A 19,018-nucleotide genomic window follows, 5' to 3' on the forward strand; every position below is an offset into this window, starting at 1 on the left:
AGTAGTCACCCATTCAAATGCTTTCAGATTACAACCTAGAGTTTTAATGATTCTGGATCATACTATTCCAGACCAGTTATGTTTAAAAAATAATATACATATAGTAGCCAAATTAATAACACAGAAAACTATATTATGAAGCATCTTCATGCTACATCCAAAAAACCTCAAGCTTCTCACAGACAGAATAATGTCTTCTGTATGATTCACAAAACAATTACCTGCTGGTTGGAAGGGTTAACAATTGCTGTGAGTAAATAATGCCCAAGGGGATCAAATCGTACTAGTCTGAAATAGAAAGAAAGATTTAATTTTAACTCAAGCTGTTCAAGCCAGTTCTAACAAACTTGCCAAATTTCTAGCTTTTGAAAGAAAAAGTGCCTGATTTTTGGAAGTTAGGCTGCATCTAACTCTCTAACCAGCAACAGTGCTGCAAATAATAATATTTTCAGTTATCGTTTCAGAATCAGCTGTACGCATGCATGCGTGTGCACACACACACACTCCTATATTTTAGCGATGCTTCTAATTTTAATTAGAATAGTTTCAAGTTATACATATTATATAGAAGTTATTTAAAGTAAATTATAATTTCAACAGTTAATGTTAATTTCATTCAACATGATGCATTTATATCTTTTGTGCATTGGGTAATTGTAGGATTGTTATTGGGATCATATTATTTTCCAGCTTTTATTAGCTTAACCTAAAAGCCTCCAAAAGAACAACCCATTTCATTCACTTATTTGTCTCCTTTCAAACACTAATTCCTAGGTAAGCACAATCTTTGCAGGGCAGTTTCAAACAGTCTTTAGTTTTCAAGTTCAGCAAGACTTATGTTGCAATTTGATCCTATCAACCAGATAGTTGGGCTTTCGATGCCTCTGGCTAACAAAATATCCAGAGTAATATTAATCATTAAAGCAACTGCCTTTTTATAGTTTAATATATTTTCATTTAATAAATATCCATGCCCACCTGCATATTCTATAAGTCTTAGTTTCTTCTATGTCACTCAACATATCACATACTATTGCCCAAGTACTTTGCTGTACTACTGTGAAAGGCTATATTTGTTAAAGAAGTATAACAGGAAAGGTGAGTTGAAATTAAAAATGGCATACATCTCTGATCTAGATAAGCAATACTATCTCAGTCTCACTTTAGTTCAGATAAAGAAACGTAACAGTAGGCGGTTGCAGCTATGAATTTGAATAGAACTATTGCTAAACCTCAAATTGAAGTACTAACCACCACTTTTGAACACGCTCTTCCTTTGGAAAACTCAGAAGAACTTTTGTATCATTCCCTGTTAATTTCCAAACAACTAACCATCATCATGTGCTAATATCAAATTTAACACCAAAGCCAACATAGTGATCTCCCATCCTGTTCATCAGTTATTCCTTCTCACTTTTGATCTATAAATATACCTCAAGTGATTTTATCTGAGGATTTCTCCTAACAACAGTTACTCCTCTACTTCCTTGTTAACTAGATACACTCCCAGGATTACTCACCGGACTCGCTCCATTTCACTAGCTGTTTTCACAACTGCAAAAGGCTCCCGGCGACTCCAGTCCCAGAAATGAATCTCATTGGCTGTTGCAATTAGCAGAAGTTGAGCCGTTGGATGAAAAGCCAAGGATGCAATGGCATTGTTGCTATCTGTAAACCAGCTCTCACTTCCACCCTGAGAGCAAGTCAGTGTAGAGTCACCAATGGTTTTGAAACAAAGAAAAGTTAAAAAGAAAGTAACCTGTCCAAAACATGTTTCTATTCTATTCTATTCTTTAGCTACATCTAGAACTGAATAATAAAGATCAGCACATATCCTTTTTTTTTTTTAATCACATAGGCCCCCATCCTGCATAGTGAAACTAGGATTCTTTACCTCATTTACCACAAGCACATTGCAATACATTGTTGAAGTTACCTAGGAATTATCACACATTCCAGAGAAACAAGAAAAAGATGAGTCAACACAAACATTTCGGCTCTTCTGCACTAAGGAAGAATAATCATGAAAAATACCCGTTCATGCCACAAAGTTTTATGGGAAGACTTTATAAATACATAAAACTAATCCAGAACCCACCTGGTGTTCCTTTATAGATTTAGAGTGGAAAGGGATGTACTTTTAAAGCAGTAACTTCCCCATGACCAATCATCCATGCATAAAAGGAGAAATAAATGTGCGCTAGAAAGAACTTACATGCAAATCCCAGATTCTAACTTCTCCATCGAGGCACCCTGAAGCAATAAGCCCTGGGATAGTGGGATGAAAAGTTACACACCACGGTGTGCGCCGATGTCCAACTAGTGAGTGGACACACTTGCCCGTTTTCACTTCTGTGATGTAAATATTATGGTTCACATGAGTTGATGCCATGAGAGTCCTGGGGCAGGGGGGAAAGATACAATAAGCAGTTAACTGATAAGCAGGAGAAACACCAGAGCAATAACTCTAACCAAATTAGTCTTTCCCAACCTGACACTTCCAAAAGAGACCTCAACTTGAGAAAAACAATAATAAACTAACCCGCTTTTTAATTTAAATGATGATTCACAAACTGGAATTGTAAAATTTTTCAAGGTAGTACTACAGGTAATCCTTGGCTTACAACAATTCATGTAGTGACCATTCAAACTTACAACAGCACTGAAAAGTGACTTACGACCATTTTTCACACGTACAACCATTGCAGCATCCCTGTGGTCATGTGATTAAAATTCAAATGCTTGGCAAACTGGATCATACTTATGACAGTTGCAGTGTCCCAGGATCATCTGATCCCCTTTTGTGACATCTGACAAGCAAAGTCAATGGGGAAGCCAGATTCACTTAATAACTGTGGCAAGAAAAGTTGTAAAATAGGGCAAAACTCACTTAACAAATGTCTCATTTAGCAACATAAATTCTGGGCTCAGTTGTACTTCTAATAGTAAGCCATCTTTTTTATCTCAGGCAAGCACTTAGTGAATAACCAATCTGGATACTGAACTCCTTATTTTATGACTATGTTAATAGTGTTATAGTATTTTAGCATTTTATTCTTCACTTTAGTCACCCTAAATATTATTTCTTTGGTAGAAAGGCATAGTACACATCAAATTTTCAAAGTCTGGACAAGTCTGATTATTTTGCCAAACGTATCTTTTCCAAAACAGAACATATTTTAAACATAATAAAAAAAACAAATAAATGTTACCTGTCTGGACTGAATGCTAGCAGAAAAGTGGAGCGTGGACTATCCGGTAACTCAACTTTCTGAAAGTTAAAAAGTATAGAACAGTTTCTAAGCTCAAAGTACTTTCTATATGTACTATCATTTTTGCTTTATGAAATCAACATTGGGAAAATGAGATATGTTCTTAAAATTCCATATGTTATATCAGGGGTCCCCAATCTGTGGGCCACAGCCCAATAGTGGATTGTGAGGGGTTTGCAACCAGGCTGAGGAAACAGCTGGCTAGTGCGTGTGCACGCTCCATTTAAGTGCCCGCTAGGTGCATGTGCACGCCACTCATGCAAATGGAACTGCGTGTGTGTGCGTGCTTGCCAGCCACTCGTGTGGAACCATCCCCTCTCCTCCTCCCGCCGGTCCGCAAAGTCAGAAACATTGAAGAACTCTGTGTCATAAAGGCTTTAAAATCAGCATATATACAATATCAATTAATCCAAATCTATTATCTGCAAATATAGTACATTGAATTGTATACAAGCAAAGCACTTACACACCACAGCTCATTGAAAACTAGATTCTTTATATAATTAAGGATGTGTCAATCCAAAATGTCCCTATAGAAGGGCCCCCCCTAACCAATTTGCTCAAACTGAAGAAGTTACTTGGATAAGCAGCAAAACGTTTCGAACCAAGCAGTCCAGTTGCCATGGCTCAATTTCCAGGCAACTCTACCTGGATGACTGATTCTTCATTGATGTGCCTCCATGTAAAGCAGGAAAACATTAAAAACCCTTTAGAATTCCTGCCAATCATAGTGGACAATATTGCACTAGATGAATCAATATTTGCTACATGGCTTGTCTTACCTTGCCTTCCCATTTCATCCAACGGGTTTTGTCTTCAACCAGCTCCTGCAAAAGACGCTGTGCTCCCAAAGCTTGTGTTCCCCGTTCTCGGCCCCAAAGGATTCGCACAGCATTCTTTTCTGGTACAACCTTCATGATTTTAGTGCAGAAAATGAGTCACTGACAGACACTCAATCTCAAGTGCCAAGGATCTACAGAAGGGCCATCCACATCTTGCAAGGCTATCTTCATGGAAATCTAGATAAGAGGTATTTCAAAACAGGGCCTAAGACAAAAGTTTCCTAGGGTCAGTACAAATACATAAGAGCTTATCATTCATTTAATCGTTAACACTCATCATCACTTTAAGATTTCTTTATCACCTTTATACAAAAGGACAATTTAAATGTACTGCCTGTTGAAAGAAACACATTTCAAATTGCAGAATGATGAAACTCAGGTTCTCATTTCCATTCTAAGTCCACCACATAGGAGATTGAAAATAATATACAGAAGAATCTAAACATTTTTGCTTCAGTCAAGTATATACAAATTCCATCCAAGTATGGTCTAGCAGTTAAAGCACCAGGCTAGAAACAAAGAGACTCTGAGTTCTACTTACATCTTAGCCAAAACCAAGAGACTGTGAGTTCTAGTTCCACCTTAGCCATGAAAGCCAGCTGTCTGACTTTGAGCTAGTCACACTCTTTCAGTCCAACCCACCTCACAGGGTTGCTGTGAGAAAATAGGAGGAGAAAGCCATGTGGGATATGTTGGCCGCCTTGAGTTACTTGAAAAAATAATAAAGGCAGGATATAAATACATAGAGTAAGTACATTTTGATATGCTAGAGCATATTGTTAGACTGGAAATACATAATGAATCAAATCCCTGATTTTTACCTAATATATATTTCAAGATAATTTTGAAATATGGGCATTCTAATTAAGTATTTCATTTCAATAAAAGTAGAGATCAATTTGTATTGCTCTTTTGGAAATATTTTGCATACAGTGTATTATCTAGAATGAAATCAGATAAATTTAGAGTTTGTCCTCAAAATTAGCTCACCCAATAAGCAATGTAGCCATACACATAGAAAAATGTAATCCTTTATTATTATGATAATGCTTTCTGGTTTCTATAAAAGGTCAATTATTCATTCCCAGAATTTTCCTGCAGGTTTTGCCTACAGAATCAGGTGATGTAACAGATGCCACATAACAAGTGGAAGTAAAATGTAATCTTTAATTAGCTTATGAAAGCTTACAGGAAAAAATAATCATATCGATTTCTATAAACAACCAAAGGAAACTGGATAGTTCTTATTACCATCTTAATCTCACTGAGGACTTACAAACTGCTGACCTAGACATCAGCCGTTTATGAAGGACAGTATTTTTAATCAGCCACAAGAGAAATTGTCTTTGTTAAACAAACTTGATCGAGTTTTTAAAAGAACCTTCTGCACAATTTACACTGTTCTGTGATAAAATAAATTCAAAAAACCTTTTATTTTACAGATTCTATATCCTAAATAAATTTTATCCAAGGTCCCTAAACCGATAACAAAGAATTCTAGTAATTGTACAAAGCTTGTGTAATCAACGTAATGTTCACTGTTTATATTTAATTGCTGTCAGTCACTTTAAGTGCTTATACAAATATAGAGGTGTGGTATAAATCGTATATATTTCAAAGGATATGGTTGCTAATTTAATTTCTGTATCAGTAAACAAGCTCTTCAACTTAAAAGCACTTGAAATAAATATTTGGCATGTCTTGGAGGAGTTCTTAGCCAAATATGGGTATGGTTAAGTCCTTTCTTAATTTATCAACTGAATATAAACGTTAAATCTTTACTTCGACTAAAATTGCAAATTGTGGCTAAATATTCCTACTGCTGAAAAATACCCTTAACATTCCAGTCCAGAATATAACCTTTGCATCATAGATCAGGCTCACAGAAAACCTTTGATTACAGAAAATGGCATTAGGAATTAACAGTCTCTTCCTCCTCCAAGTAAAGCAGGAATTAATGCATTTCTGAATGATAAACAAAACAATCTAAGACAGACACGTAGAAAAAAATTAAGCTTTCTTTTACTATTCTTCATAACAATAAAATGTGACAAATAACAAATTAGTCATAAGAAGGCATTTTTGTAAACAAGTTTCTTATTAATAGCTTCTGTTGGAACAAACTAAGGAAGGCAATAAATAAGACTTTCCCAATCAGAAAGAACATTCCAATACACAGATACTAGGAAAACTATATATTACACAAGATAACTAACTATAGAACATGCTTCGAAGATTAAAATATTGAAAGGTATGAATTACATAGTCTAAAAGGCTATCATCCCTGGAAACAGTGCTTCAAAAAAAAAATTAAAAACAAACATACACATACAAAACATAAAACCATCTTCCATTTTATATACATACAGTGTGTCAGTTGCTTACAAATCTTTTGTGCTATTCTTTTGTAGTCATTTACTCACAATTGATATCAATTTGAAACGGTCCTCTCTTATAAGCAATTTAAGTGCTAACAATTCAACCAATACAGTGAGTACCCTGAATCTCATGTCTGATTTCTCACTTTTCCATACTCTATGTGGATGTTTTGCATTCATAGAAAGTCTTTTTAGTACATATCTAGAGTTTCATACAACAACTTTCAAGCATACAGTCTTTGACTTACAACCATTTGTTTAGTGACCGTTCAAAATTACAGTGGCACTGAAAAAAGTGACATGACTGTTTTTCTAATTTTCAATCGTTTGCAGCAACATCCCATGGACACATGATCAAAATTGGAGCACTTGGTAACTGGCATGTATTTATGACAGTTGTATTGTCCTGGGGCCACATGGGGGAAGACAGATTTGCTTAACAACTGTGGTGATTTGCTTAACAGTTGCGGCAAAAAAATATTGTAAATTGGGGCAAAACTCAACCACTGTCTTGCTTAGCAACAGAAATGTAGAGTCAATTGTGGCCGTAAGATGAAGACTACCTGTATCTGTTTATTTAGACGTATATCCTACTAAAATCAGGTGTTATATTTTCAGAAGGGCTGCTAACTTAGTTTGACAGCCCTGTTCTAGAACGTACAAAGGTGTTTTTTTCACTTTATTAAAAGTGATTCATTATTCATTTGCCTAGTCCTTGTTCTTGCAATAGATATGGCATAGCTATAATGCATTGGTTAATAGCCTGTGCAAACATTTCTGCAAATTAAACTTCTCAATTCCATCATTTAACAATAACTTGTTTTAATTCTGAATTATTCATCTTCTGATTCTTTCTAACTACTGCATGAGGCCATCATTTACAGCAATTAATAACTTTTTAAACCCCTTTCAATGATGATAGTTAAATAAGTTAAATAATTCATTCAATTTATATGGCCATCCATCTCAAATGCGTGACTGAAGACATTAAAAAACGGAACTGATGACTGCAGTGGAATAAACAGCCAGCAAGTCGATTGGCTCTTTGTAATGCCTCTACAAAATGAAGAGTCGAGATGACCCCACAAGTGCTCCATAAATCACTCCTCGTGAGGAGACTGTAAGACCCCTGTCCCCGATAGGTTCAAAGCTCTTGAAATGAGGGAGTCATTTTTGCTCAAACCATAGTCAACACCTTTATGGGCATTAGGTTCACATACTTCCTTTTCGAATCACTGTCAGAAATTGCTTATTAATTGCTTTCCAGCTACTTGGAACCTTTGGAACTATTAGCACCTAGTGAGTTTTTGTCAATCCTTTGTGAAAGAAGATTTAAGCACAAATTTGAGGACTTTTTTTAAAAAAATCTGGAATATACAGCAAAAGGGTGATTAAAACTTTGATTTTAAAAAATTATAAAAGTTATAAATGGACTAAGGATTCAGATAAATTTGAAATGAGAATTTGGAATAAATTATAAAGAATCCTTCCCATCAGAAAATATTTTTATTTTGAATTCCTTAAAAAACATGATAGGCTGGGGACTTTGAAGGTTGCACACTACAGGGAGCTAGAAGACACTAAAGACAATTAAATGAGAACATTTGAATTAGATTTACTGATACATTATTTGATGAGATTAAAGTCAAGATTGTTAAAAAATAGAAGAAAGAAATACAAAATTAATTTACTTATTTTATCAAAGTTAAAATAGATGTTATCTCTTGTAACCCTTAATGTACTTTGCTGACTGGGACTGTAACAAGGGTTTAAGGATTTATTTATAGATAAGGGAAAAGATCATTTATTGTATTTTAAAGGTGATAATTTACTAAAATTGTTTACACTTGTGATGAAAGGCAGAATCATTTTTATATAAGGTATTTCTTTTCTTTTCCTTTACTATTCCTTTACTTTATTCTTATTTTTTCCCTGTTTTCTATTTTCTTTTATTTTCTTCACTTTTTATTTTTTTATTATTCTTTTTTTAAGCTTATATTTTATCTTTTTAATAACATTTAATAAAATTACCACTAAAATATCAAATACATTATTCTGGGCAGCTAACAATATTTAAACAAGATAAAAACAGTATACAAAATTATTATTATTAAATTTAAGTGGGATTAAGCATCTGGCCACATCTTAATGAAATCTCAAGATGATATACAACTAACCTAAATTAAATACTAGGGAAGCTAAAAGTTCTTTAAATTAACTCAATTTTAAAAAGTATGCACTAATTACAAATTGAAATTCAGTGAAGATAAAAGTAAACTGTACATTGTCAGTAAAGTATTTGCAAGTTTATTTTTGAACACTTTCCAAGTATTCTTCTCTCAACTCTGCAATATTCAAATACAAAATTGTTTGACAGCAACTTTGAATTCTGTTTGCCAAATATGGAACAAAGCCTCTTTCACAAAACTCTATCCAGTCTGATAGTTAGTACCAATATTAGGATATAACTTTTCCCTGCTATGCCACTGGAAGACTATATTGCAATTTTGATTGGGTGTGTTCTACGGCTCTGTGGGAATTCTGTTCCATGAAACCTGTCATGTTTACAAAACTGACATTGATATGGTTTTTTAACAAAATTTTAAGAGAATATGGGATTGTTCAAGATGATTTTAAAAAGTAGGCTAAGAGAAACATAAAATACACCAAATCAAACATTTTTTAAAAAAGGTAAAGGATCCCTGAATATTTTACTTTGCTAGTTATTGCAGACTATAGGCGACATTTTGAAACCATTGAGCCAGCGCTATTTGAAGATGTTTCCATGGTCATGTGGCCAGATGACATCACAGAGCACTGTTAGCTTCCGATTAAAGTGGTACCTATTTATCTAATCACATTTGCTTGCTTTGGAAATGCTAGGTGAGTAGGAGCTGGGGGCTCACCCTATCTCGCAGCACTCAAGACCTCGAACCTGGACTGTCAGCTTTCCAGCCAACAAGCCCAGTATCTTAAACGACTGCAGTGCCCCTTAAAATCACATTTGCAAAACATGAAAATATCAAGAAGTTCTATAAAAAAGGTCTGTTTCTCATTTGGTGAACAGAACACAAGGCTCCTCAACTACTTTGTTTGCATATTCAAAGTTGAGAGGAGGCTACCTGGAATGAGTGTTCAAAAATATACTTGCAAATACTTTATTGGTCTATCTAAAATATTAAAATATTTATCACTATCACTGAATTCCCCAAGCTATGTTACATTATATAATATCCAGGAGAAGACAAGACTAGATTGAACCCCAGGCTTATTTATACCATCTTTCAAAGTACATAACATTTATTTTTGATGGATTTTATAAATGGGTGAAGTACCTGGAAGCAGAAGAATTAAAGCTTCCTTGCTTGAGGGTTAGTATTAGCATACCCTTATGCTTTAAGGGTGTTTTATTAGCTTTACTGGTGTTATTAAAAGTACAAACACTGGTAGAAAAATAATAAGAGTTTCTCTATTGGCAGCATATTGAGGGAGGTTTGGGGGGGGGGCTGAAATTGAGGTGTAATGCTGGGATCCTTGCAACTCATACATATTATTACATCATAAAACAATGGTTGGGGGGGGGGAGAGCTTATTTTAGAACTGTTCCAAAAAGATCCATTTTTTTAGAAGTTTTCTTTATATACATTCCGGCAGGAATATAGATATTAAAAGACGAGGATGTGGTTTCCTTTTATATAAAAGAACCTGCATCGGTATAATTGTAACTTACCATATGATGTTGGGGAGACTGGGATGGGCGAGATTGCATTTATTGTCTCACAATGAGCAGCAACCCTCCTTTTAATGGGTGAACAGTCGATCTCCCCTGCAATTGTCATGACACAGGTTATAAGTCTCACTGTTTGCTTTCTCATTCAAATAAACATTCACAGAGTTATCTATTTGCTCACTATTAAACAAAAAACAAAAAACCCCACTTCTTGATAAAAGAGATCAGGGAAAGCCTGGGAGAATTTTTCTAGCGAAGGCAGCAGGCCAAACTACCTGTCCTCTTCGGGAACCAGAGCAAAAACAACAACCCCAACATCCATCTTTGCTTTCAAAGAGGAACAGAGAAGCAGGAAAAGGAAAAGAACAGAAGGAAGGAGGAAAGATTAGGTACGTGTAAAACCAAAAAAAAACAAACAAACCTCCACGGGGTGGGGGGTGGGGAATTAAAATATGCCAGAAGATGCCTCAAAAAAACAACAACACAAAGCCTCTTCAACAGAGGCCTTTCGCTCGAAGGGAGGCTGGCCCACATGAAAACATCCGCGGGTTGGCCCTGGGAGTCTCGCCACCTCCACCCCACCAATTCGTGGCACCGATATTCCTGAAAGTCTGCCCGAGGAAAGGGGGGGGGGGAATGCGAGGGTAGGTTCCTCGACCGAAGGACGGGTGCTCAAGGTGGGCGGGCTGGAGGAGTTAAGGCGCCAGGCTAGGCCTTACCGCCTCGTAGCCCAGGCGACTCGACCTCCGGCGCCCATTGGGCCTTCTCCACCCTCCCCGCCATCCCCTCGAAAATCGCCACTCTGGCCTCTCCCAGGAGGAGGGGGGGAAGCAGGCCTAGAATCTCTAGGCCCGGAGCCTACCTGGGGCAGGGAGCGACCAAGGCCCGGCGGCGCACTCAAACGCCCCTCAAAAACGGCCGGACGTTATTGTTGTTTTTCCTTGGGGAGGGGGGCGCGACGGCTACCGAAATGGCCGGGATCTGATTTCGGGGGATGGAGGGGTGGGGGAAAAAGACCCCAAATCCGGCGCCGATCTCCCCCGCCTTCTCCTTCCCAATGCAGCTTTTCTCTCGTCGTTGCCTCTCCGGGTTACTATCAAGGCCAGTGCGCCTAGCCGAGCACCTCGCAAGTCGAGCCTGGAGCCGTCGCGAACGAGCACCGAGCCAATCGAACGGAGGAGTCGAAAAGAGAGCGGAGCTGACGGGCGGGGCTGGGCGCTTCGAAAGGAAAGAGAAAAAACGGGATTTGCGAGATGTAGATCTTTCAGTTTTGATGTCATTTGATCCTCGTCAAACATGGGGGCGGGGGAGCCTGAAGATAACAATATGCTTCCCCTTTCTTTCTCCTCCCTATCTTTCCGAAGACGTACATATCCACAGTTTCTGGTTAAAAAGAAAACTCACTCGTGTAGTTTTAAAATACATTATGTCCACCTGTCTTTTAAAAGATTTCTGTGTGGGGATTTAGCTAATTCATAAATCAAACTAAAATGTATTTAAAATGATACATGAAAGTATTTCTTATAGAATGTAGAATAAAATTATTTCTTATAGAATATTCTTACAGTAGCATTGCTGATGTTATCCAGTTTGGTACTGAAATGTCTGCAAGAAAACTCAGATTACCAAGGATCCCACAATTATTTAATATTCAGCATATTGTGTTTCTGCTTAAAATTTGCAGACAAAATTACTATGTACTTTGCATCTCAATTTTTTTAGGTATTTTATTTTGCTACTTTTTATAACAAAAAGGTACACGTACTTATTTTTAGGAACGTCAGTTGCTTTCTTGATTTAATCTTATATTCATGTTAATCATTTCTTTTTGTCTGCAGTTTTTCTTCTATGGAATACTTATTGACTGAGATCCTCATAAGTGTTTCACACAAACTTAATATCTATTCCATATTCTCAATATGACACATCTAATAAAGTGACTTTTCAAAAGAAGAGAATGTTTGTAGTCCTGGACTGAATTATGGTAGCATTAATAATGTTATCTAGTTTGGTAATGAAAGGTCTGCAAGAAAACCATGAAGTTCAGAGATCACCAATGACCCTAAAATGATTTTTAAAATCTACATTAATTTTAATTTTATCCTACCCTAAATATCCATTCCATTCAAATGTCAGGTTGTAATCTTCTAAAACCAACATTTTTTTATCAAGCAACAAGCTGCAAAATACAATTTCACCTCTGCTTCACAAAATATAGTAACTCAGTGTACCTCCAGGTAGAATTCAAGATGTTGGTTGTCACCTATAAAGTTTTCCATGGGATAGAACTGGGTTATTTGGGCCATTTCTCCCCAGTTGTCTCTACTCATCTCACTAGGTCAGACAGGAAGGGCATGCTTCAGGTTCCTTCAGGTAAACGTCATCATGTGAGACCTTGGAAGGATATCTTTTCTGTTATAGCACCTGTTCTTTGGAATTCCATACAGCTTTAAATCAGATTGGACTTGACTCTACTAACATTTTGTAAAGCATTGAAGACCTGGGTATATTCCAGGGCCTGGGGATCAGTAGGTTAAATGGGCTTATTAGGTAGTCTGTTAATTGCTTTCTTTGGATTTATCCTCAAGAACCACTGTTTATTTTTTGCCAATATTATTTTAATTAGTTTAACATATTGTAGTTGCCAAGTCATATTCACAAAGTAAGTAGCCATATAAATTGATTTAATAAAGAAGTTACTTGATTTAGTATAGGCAGTCCTCACCCAAGAGGTATTGTGACTGGAATTTCTGTAACTAAAAGATGCAATCATAAAGCATAATGTATACAGGCAACTTAGCAATGGCAATTCCAGCTGTCCTCAGTTACCATCATTTAGCAAGAGCCATCTGGATCTATAAGCAAGGTCTTCATATGATTGCTACTTCCAGATTCCTATCAGCATCTATATTGGCTTTGCTTGTGAGAAGTTGGCAGGAAAGATCAAAAATCACAATCGTGATCATGGAATGCTGTGATGATCAGAAATCTAGGCTGGTTGTTCCATGTTTGAAGTACAATCAAGTCAGCACAAGGACACTTTGACAGCCACACCTTTAGGATTAGTTGTATCTATTCGTTGCAAGTTCAGTTGCTGAATGAGTAATTGTTAAATTAGGACCATCCACATTCTTAGCCCAATTAACCACAGGCTTTAAGTTTAATAGTTGGTTACATGATCTGGATTTGCTAGTTAGTTACAGAATCAGTGAACTAAAACAAACCATTTATAGTCAAGTACGCAGGTCAGGAATCTAAATTAAAGCACCTGTGACAGATGACTAAGGCAGGAAGGTCAAACTTGCAGCCCACAGGCCAGATGCATCATGCGCTGGTCATGCCCACCCCCGTTTTAGCAAAGGGAGAGTTGCAATACATCACGTGATGACAACATGACGATGCAAGTTTGACACCCCAGGTCTAAGGGTTGAATCATGTCTTGGGTAACATTTCCCACTCTTAAAATTGCATTTAAATTCAAAAAATTTGATTTAATTTCTAGTTATCTGATCATTCTTGCTGTGCTTCTCTGAACCTTTTCAATTTCTCAAGTTTTTTCTTAAAATGCACTGCCAGAACTGGACACAGTAGTCAAAATGAGATCTGGCCAATGCAAAATAAAGTGAGATTTCTCTACATGCTTCAAAAATTATATTTCTTTTGATGCTGATTAGATCTAAATTTGCCTTTTTTGGAACCACATAAGTTCACAAAGATTTTTGGCAATTATCAAAGTAGTTTAAGGTGTATTCAGATTTGCTCACAGGTATCACATGGTGGGAGAAGCAAGTTATGAAATATTTCTTGATATAATCCTTGTGACCTACACTCTTGAGGGTGTAAGAGAATATGAATCTTGAAGCGACACATCTTTTGAGAACTCTACCATATTTCAACACAAATGTTATTTTACACAAATACAGTTGATAACTAAAATCGTTGATAACTAAAATTGAGTTTAATTTCAAAGAAAACAAAATTTCACATTTTTCAAAACATCAAAATAAAGGATTTTATCAGAAAAATAAACCTATTAGATTGCATGTTACTATATATTTTCATGGTTGTTTTTAAATAAAGATGGACATTGAAGACAGCCATGTATTTCATAGATACATGTGCAATAAAATCAAAATACTTAGAGATGCACACATTCAATATGTTATTTTTGCAAAGTACTGATAAATAATATAGTCCTGTTGACAAATTCTATAAAAAACTATGTTTCCTTCTATCTTTTTTCTTAAAACCAACTTGATATTCTCAAATTTGGTTAGCTAAAATGTGTAAGCAATAATTCCTGGCGAACTCTGTCAGCTTCAGAGTCAAGAGATTCCATGTGCTCAAATTCTTCCTCTGGGTGTTCCACTTGTTCCAAATATGAGGAAGACCATATATCCATCCCATGCTCCAGAGAGATATTATGAAGGACGCAGCAAGCGAGGATGATGTTACCTGCTTTTTCTGGAGAATACTGTAATGTCCCTTTTGATCCATCCAAACAACGGAACCGAGCCTGGAGTGTTCTGAATGTTCGTTCAATAATATTATGAGTTGCTGAATGTGCCATATTATATCTGTACTCTGCAGGTGTTTCAGGAATATGCAGAGGAGTCATTAGCCAGGTATGAAGAAAGAAAGAACTATCACCTGTAAAATCAAGAAAAAAATGAGATTCCTAGTAAAGAGCTAAAGATTCTAGTTTTATTTTCAGCAACCAATAGTTGAATCTGAAATCCTAGCAAAGGGAACAAAATATACATGTTAAGCTATACTTATATTTATAAAGGGCATTTTATGATGCAACTATGTTTGGATTACTTTACATGTCAATAAATCAATCAGAACTTTATTCAAACAGATTTAGAGAACTAGTAATCAGCATGAACCTACCAAGTAGCCAGCCATCTTTCTGCATACCAGCTTCAACTTGGTTTCTTAGAGCTGACTGCTGAAGCACAGTGCAGTCCTGCAGGCTTCCTGGCCAATGTGTTTCCGCACTTAGCAGCTTTCCCCTGGCATTACACACCATCAGGCAATTTAAAGAATGAAGGCCCTTTCGATTCACATACGATAAATCCTCAGCATTGGGTGCCTTTATTGCTACATGATTGCAATCCACCAATCCTAGTACACCTGGCATACCTGCCAGCTCATAAAAGTCATCTTTCATATGCTGTATTGACACTTCATCCTCTGGGAAATGAATAAACTGAGAGGCTCTTTCCACCAAGGCATCAGTAACATTGGCAACACAGCGACTCATAGATGCTTGGCTAATGCCAATAGCATCTCCCATGCGTGTCTGAAATGAGCCAGAAGTATAAAAACCTAATGCAGCGAGAATCTGTGTCTCTGGGCTGATAGCCCTGGATCGTTGAGTAGGACGAGAAAGATTGGCACCTAGAAGATCCACCAAATGATAAATGAACTGACGTGGAAATCCATACATAGATACAAGATATTCATCAGTAACATCCTCCAGCTTGAAGCGATCCAGTGTCCTATGTCCACGTCCATAGAGCAAGAGGTCACAATCAATAACTGCTATGGGAATAGCCATAATAGATTTATCTTCCTTCTCTGTATTGACCTTCATTAGAAAAGAATGTAGTCAAAAGAAAGCAAAAAAGAAAATACAGCATATTGCACAATTTTCCTTCTCTTCTTCCTACTTTAGTTCAACATAAATCACATTGACTTAAATAGCACAATTTTTGAATAGGACAGGAAATTCATTTATAAATAGGAACTCTCATTTTATTTGATATTATTGCTGTAAAACCAAAGTACTGTATAATATTCTGTGAATGCAAGCAAAAGATACAGTATGTAATAAAGATTTCCTACAGAATTATGTGCCAAATGCCAAGCAAATAAATTTTACTGGAAAAGGAGGAAATGAGGTCTCCATGAGATTTTGCTCTTGACCTTCAGTTAATGATGAATTGTAGCAATCTCTCTGGCAAAATTTAAATGACTTTTTTCAGTTAAAATTTTACAGGGCTAGGGAATATTTTAGCATGAAAGAATATACAATTACTATTGACCCAATGTCACATATAAAACTCAAAGTGTATATATTCCATAAAAAATTGGTAATATGTTTACATTCTCAAAATCAGTCAAACAAGTTTAGGAAAACATTTCCTAAACATTAATCTGTTTTCTCCAGTTTTGTGCCAGTTATATACCATATAACTTATGATCATTTACACAATTTTCCTCATTAAATATAACTATCATTAATTTCCAAATCTATACAATCTAACATTTAATGCCAATTATATGTGTTTTCATCTAACAGGTCATCAACTACAGGCAAAAATACATGGATATTTATATCCCTAACTAAATACGTCTTTAACCTTAGAAGTATTATTTCTGGTGCTTAGCTCAATTTTTGAACTTTATCTCCAATTTGTTGCTTCCAGGTACAATAATATATGTCAAACAAAATAACAGAGGTCAAGCCTTACAGTTGGAAATTATTGTTCAGCCAGTATTTTAATATACTTAACCTATTAAAGTATAATTAATATAATTGGAAAGTGTGTGTGTTTGTGTGTGTGTGTATGTATGTATGTATGTATGTAGGTAGGTAGGTAGGTAGGTAGGTAGGTAGGTCTAGGTGTGTTCTGGTCTTTTCCTGTGTAAGATTAAGAGTATCTTGGTATCTTGGCAACATTTCGGCGAGGTCCCACTCGCCATCCTCAGGCTGGTGCTTTTGGCTTTGTGCTAGTGCAAGCAGTGTGTGATCGGAGCTGCCGTCTCTCTATAAATACTGGTGGGGGGGCGCTGGTGTGCTGGACTAGTTGGCTGCGCTGCTGCCTCTTGATTGGTTGATGAAGTTGATGTTGGTATAATGGGCTGTGTGATGGCCTTGTGAGTTTTGTTGTGGAGATATCCTGGATCTTGTGCTGTAATCTCCTGGGTCGTTTGTTTTGTAGTGATCTTTTTTCCATTAGCCTCTCGTGTTTTAACAGCTTGGGTAATGGGTTGTGTAATGGGCTTGCAAGTTCTGTTGTGGTATCCTGGGTCCTGTGTTGTAATCTCCTGGGTCATTTGTGTTTTGATCTCTTTTCCATTAGCCTCCTGTGTACTAACGGCTTGGGTAATGGGTTGTGTGATGACCTTGTGATATTTACTGCTGTGGTATCCTTGGTCTTGTGCTGTGATATCCTGGGTCATTTGCTGTGCTGCAACTTCTTGAGTTCTGGTGGTGTAATTTCCTGAGTTTTCTGATGTGATGTCCTGAGCGGGTGGCTGTGATGTAGCATTCTGGGTTTTAGTCTGGCTTCGAGTTTGGGGTCTGGGTCTGTGTTCTTGGCGTGTGTCAGCTTGTTTGGTTTTGGGGTCGGGGGTGCGACAGCTGGCGCAGCAGCCGTGGTCTGTTTTCTGGATGGTGGTTGTCCATCGTTTATAGGATGGGCTTGGGCCTGGGTCTGATGAGGGGGATTGGTGGTGGTGTCCCGTGTTGTTTTGAGTCTGGTGTTGGTTTTCGTGGCTGGGACTCATTTGTTGAGTGGGCAGGGGAAACATTTACCTTTATACGCTTAAACAAATTGCATAATCCATTATTGTGAATCCCTGTACTGTTCGATACCAGCACATTTAGAGGGGATTATTTGTGCAGCCAAACACATTTCTCAAGCTACTAATTGTTTGGAAAACAAAGGGACCTTCAATAATTGATCCTGGCAACGCCTATTTTATTAAGGTAGAAAACTTGTTTGTATGACATACTGAGCCACAAATCACACAACCACACTTTGACCTAGCATGTATTGCAGGTTACTTGCTATGGTCCTAAACCAAGGGTCCCCAAATCTTAAGCACATTGACCACTTCATGAAATTTCAGGCTCTTCATTGACACCCCACCCCCCAATATTATATGAAAATAAATAACACTTCAAGTCTTGAACTAATTAGTACTACAAACAATAACAGATAATCCCATCAACCCTTGAAGGTCAATATTAATCACTCTGAGGAACTCTTGTCTTAGATTTAAGATACCAAGAACCAATTTTAATTAAAGAGAACAGGAAGCACTGAAAATGGATGGTAGTAAAGATGCATGAAAGAGAGAGAGAGAATGGGCATTAGACATGCATATATATGATAAAGTGGGGCCTGAGGACAAAGAAGCTGCTGGACAAGGGTAGAGAAAAATGGAATTAGCCCATTTCAAAACCACCTACAGCTGACTATGGGCACTTTATATTCCATATTAATGTATTTATGATACAAACTAAGACTTACTTTGAAATGAGCGGCCCAAACAGCAATCAGCTAAGTTGCGTAAGAGAACGCTTTGAAGTACGAAGCATTGCATCAATCGCCCTTAGCCCCTACCTAGGGGCTCTTGTCAGGGTTAAGGAATGATTTGCTTGGAAGTCATTTAGGAGGGCTGAAAGTCGGCGTTAGGGACTGCCTTCTCCAGAATGTCTAAGGCTGTGAAGGATATGTGATCCAGGAAAAAAAAAAGTATGTCGTGGGGGAGAAGAAACAGCCTTCCACGTTCACCTCTTTCTCCCCATCCTAGGATTAGTCCGAAGGAGTCAAAAACGTCGATTCCAGGTTTTCTTCCCGGTGCCGGGAAAGCCACAAGGCGGAGTTTTCCACTCTCGCACGACGCACAAGCTGCCGTTTCCCAAACGCAGATTCTTCACAAGTATGATTTTGGGATATATTAAAAAAAAAAAAAACATTCGCACCCGGGCCTTTTTATTCATCAACTTATGAGTGTTGCGGCCTAATTCCCCTGGAGGGAGGCACAAATTAGACTGCG

The 19,018-nt window shown here is 37.1% G+C and overlaps 2 protein-coding genes across 7 annotated transcripts in view; both read right to left on the bottom strand.

The window, feature by feature from the left end:
* Nucleotides 1-11,291, bottom strand: part of AMBRA1 (autophagy and beclin 1 regulator 1) — a 161,066-nt gene extending 149,775 nt beyond the window's left edge. For 3 of the 6 annotated variants that reach the window (XM_026707746.2, XM_026707738.2, XM_026707721.2), the window contains exons 1-7: nt 11,085-11,291; nt 10,223-10,318; nt 4,055-4,291; nt 3,213-3,271; nt 2,216-2,399; nt 1,521-1,693; nt 222-288 (exon numbers count right to left, since the gene is read on the bottom strand). In XM_026707746.2, the coding sequence (XP_026563531.1) occupies nt 222-288; nt 1,521-1,693; nt 2,216-2,399; nt 3,213-3,271; nt 4,055-4,189 (618 nt within the window). In that variant the 5' untranslated portion in view covers nt 4,190-4,291; nt 10,223-10,318; nt 11,085-11,291. Of the gene's footprint in view, nt 1-221; nt 289-1,520; nt 1,694-2,215; nt 2,400-3,212; nt 3,272-4,054; nt 4,320-10,222; nt 10,319-11,084 lie in introns of all 6 variants that reach the window. The other 3 variants (XM_087921432.1, XM_087921431.1, XM_026707729.2) reach the window with 1 other exon arrangement.
* A 2,869-nt stretch (nt 11,292-14,160) lies between these two features.
* On the bottom strand, nt 14,161-18,983 carry HARBI1 (harbinger transposase derived 1). The gene is made up of 3 exons (XM_026707758.2): nt 18,490-18,983; nt 15,116-15,815; nt 14,161-14,872 (listed from the first exon to the last, which is right to left on the bottom strand). Exons 2-3 carry the CDS (start codon nt 15,783-15,785, stop codon nt 14,496-14,498), a joined length of 1,047 nt encoding a protein of 348 aa, XP_026563543.1. The 5' UTR covers nt 15,786-15,815; nt 18,490-18,983; the 3' UTR covers nt 14,161-14,495.
* Between the last annotated feature and the right edge of the window lie 35 nt (nt 18,984-19,018).

This window comes from Pseudonaja textilis, chromosome 1 (genome assembly GCF_049901715.1).
Source record: "Pseudonaja textilis isolate UNSWEBS1 chromosome 1, rPseTex1.2, whole genome shotgun sequence".
NCBI classification, from domain to species: domain Eukaryota; kingdom Metazoa; phylum Chordata; class Lepidosauria; order Squamata; family Elapidae; genus Pseudonaja; species Pseudonaja textilis.

What these genes read in the sequence shown, in the direction of transcription:
- HARBI1 (XM_026707758.2), bottom strand. Translation starts at nt 15,785, where the DNA reads ATGGCTATTCCCATAGCAGTTATTGATTGTGACCTCTTGCTCTATGGA. An exon ending in GAAAGATGGCTGGCTACTTG is followed by an intron (nt 14,873 to 15,115) that starts GTAGGTTCATGC and finishes TTGATTTTACAG; the next exon opens with GTGATAGTTCTTTCTTTCTT.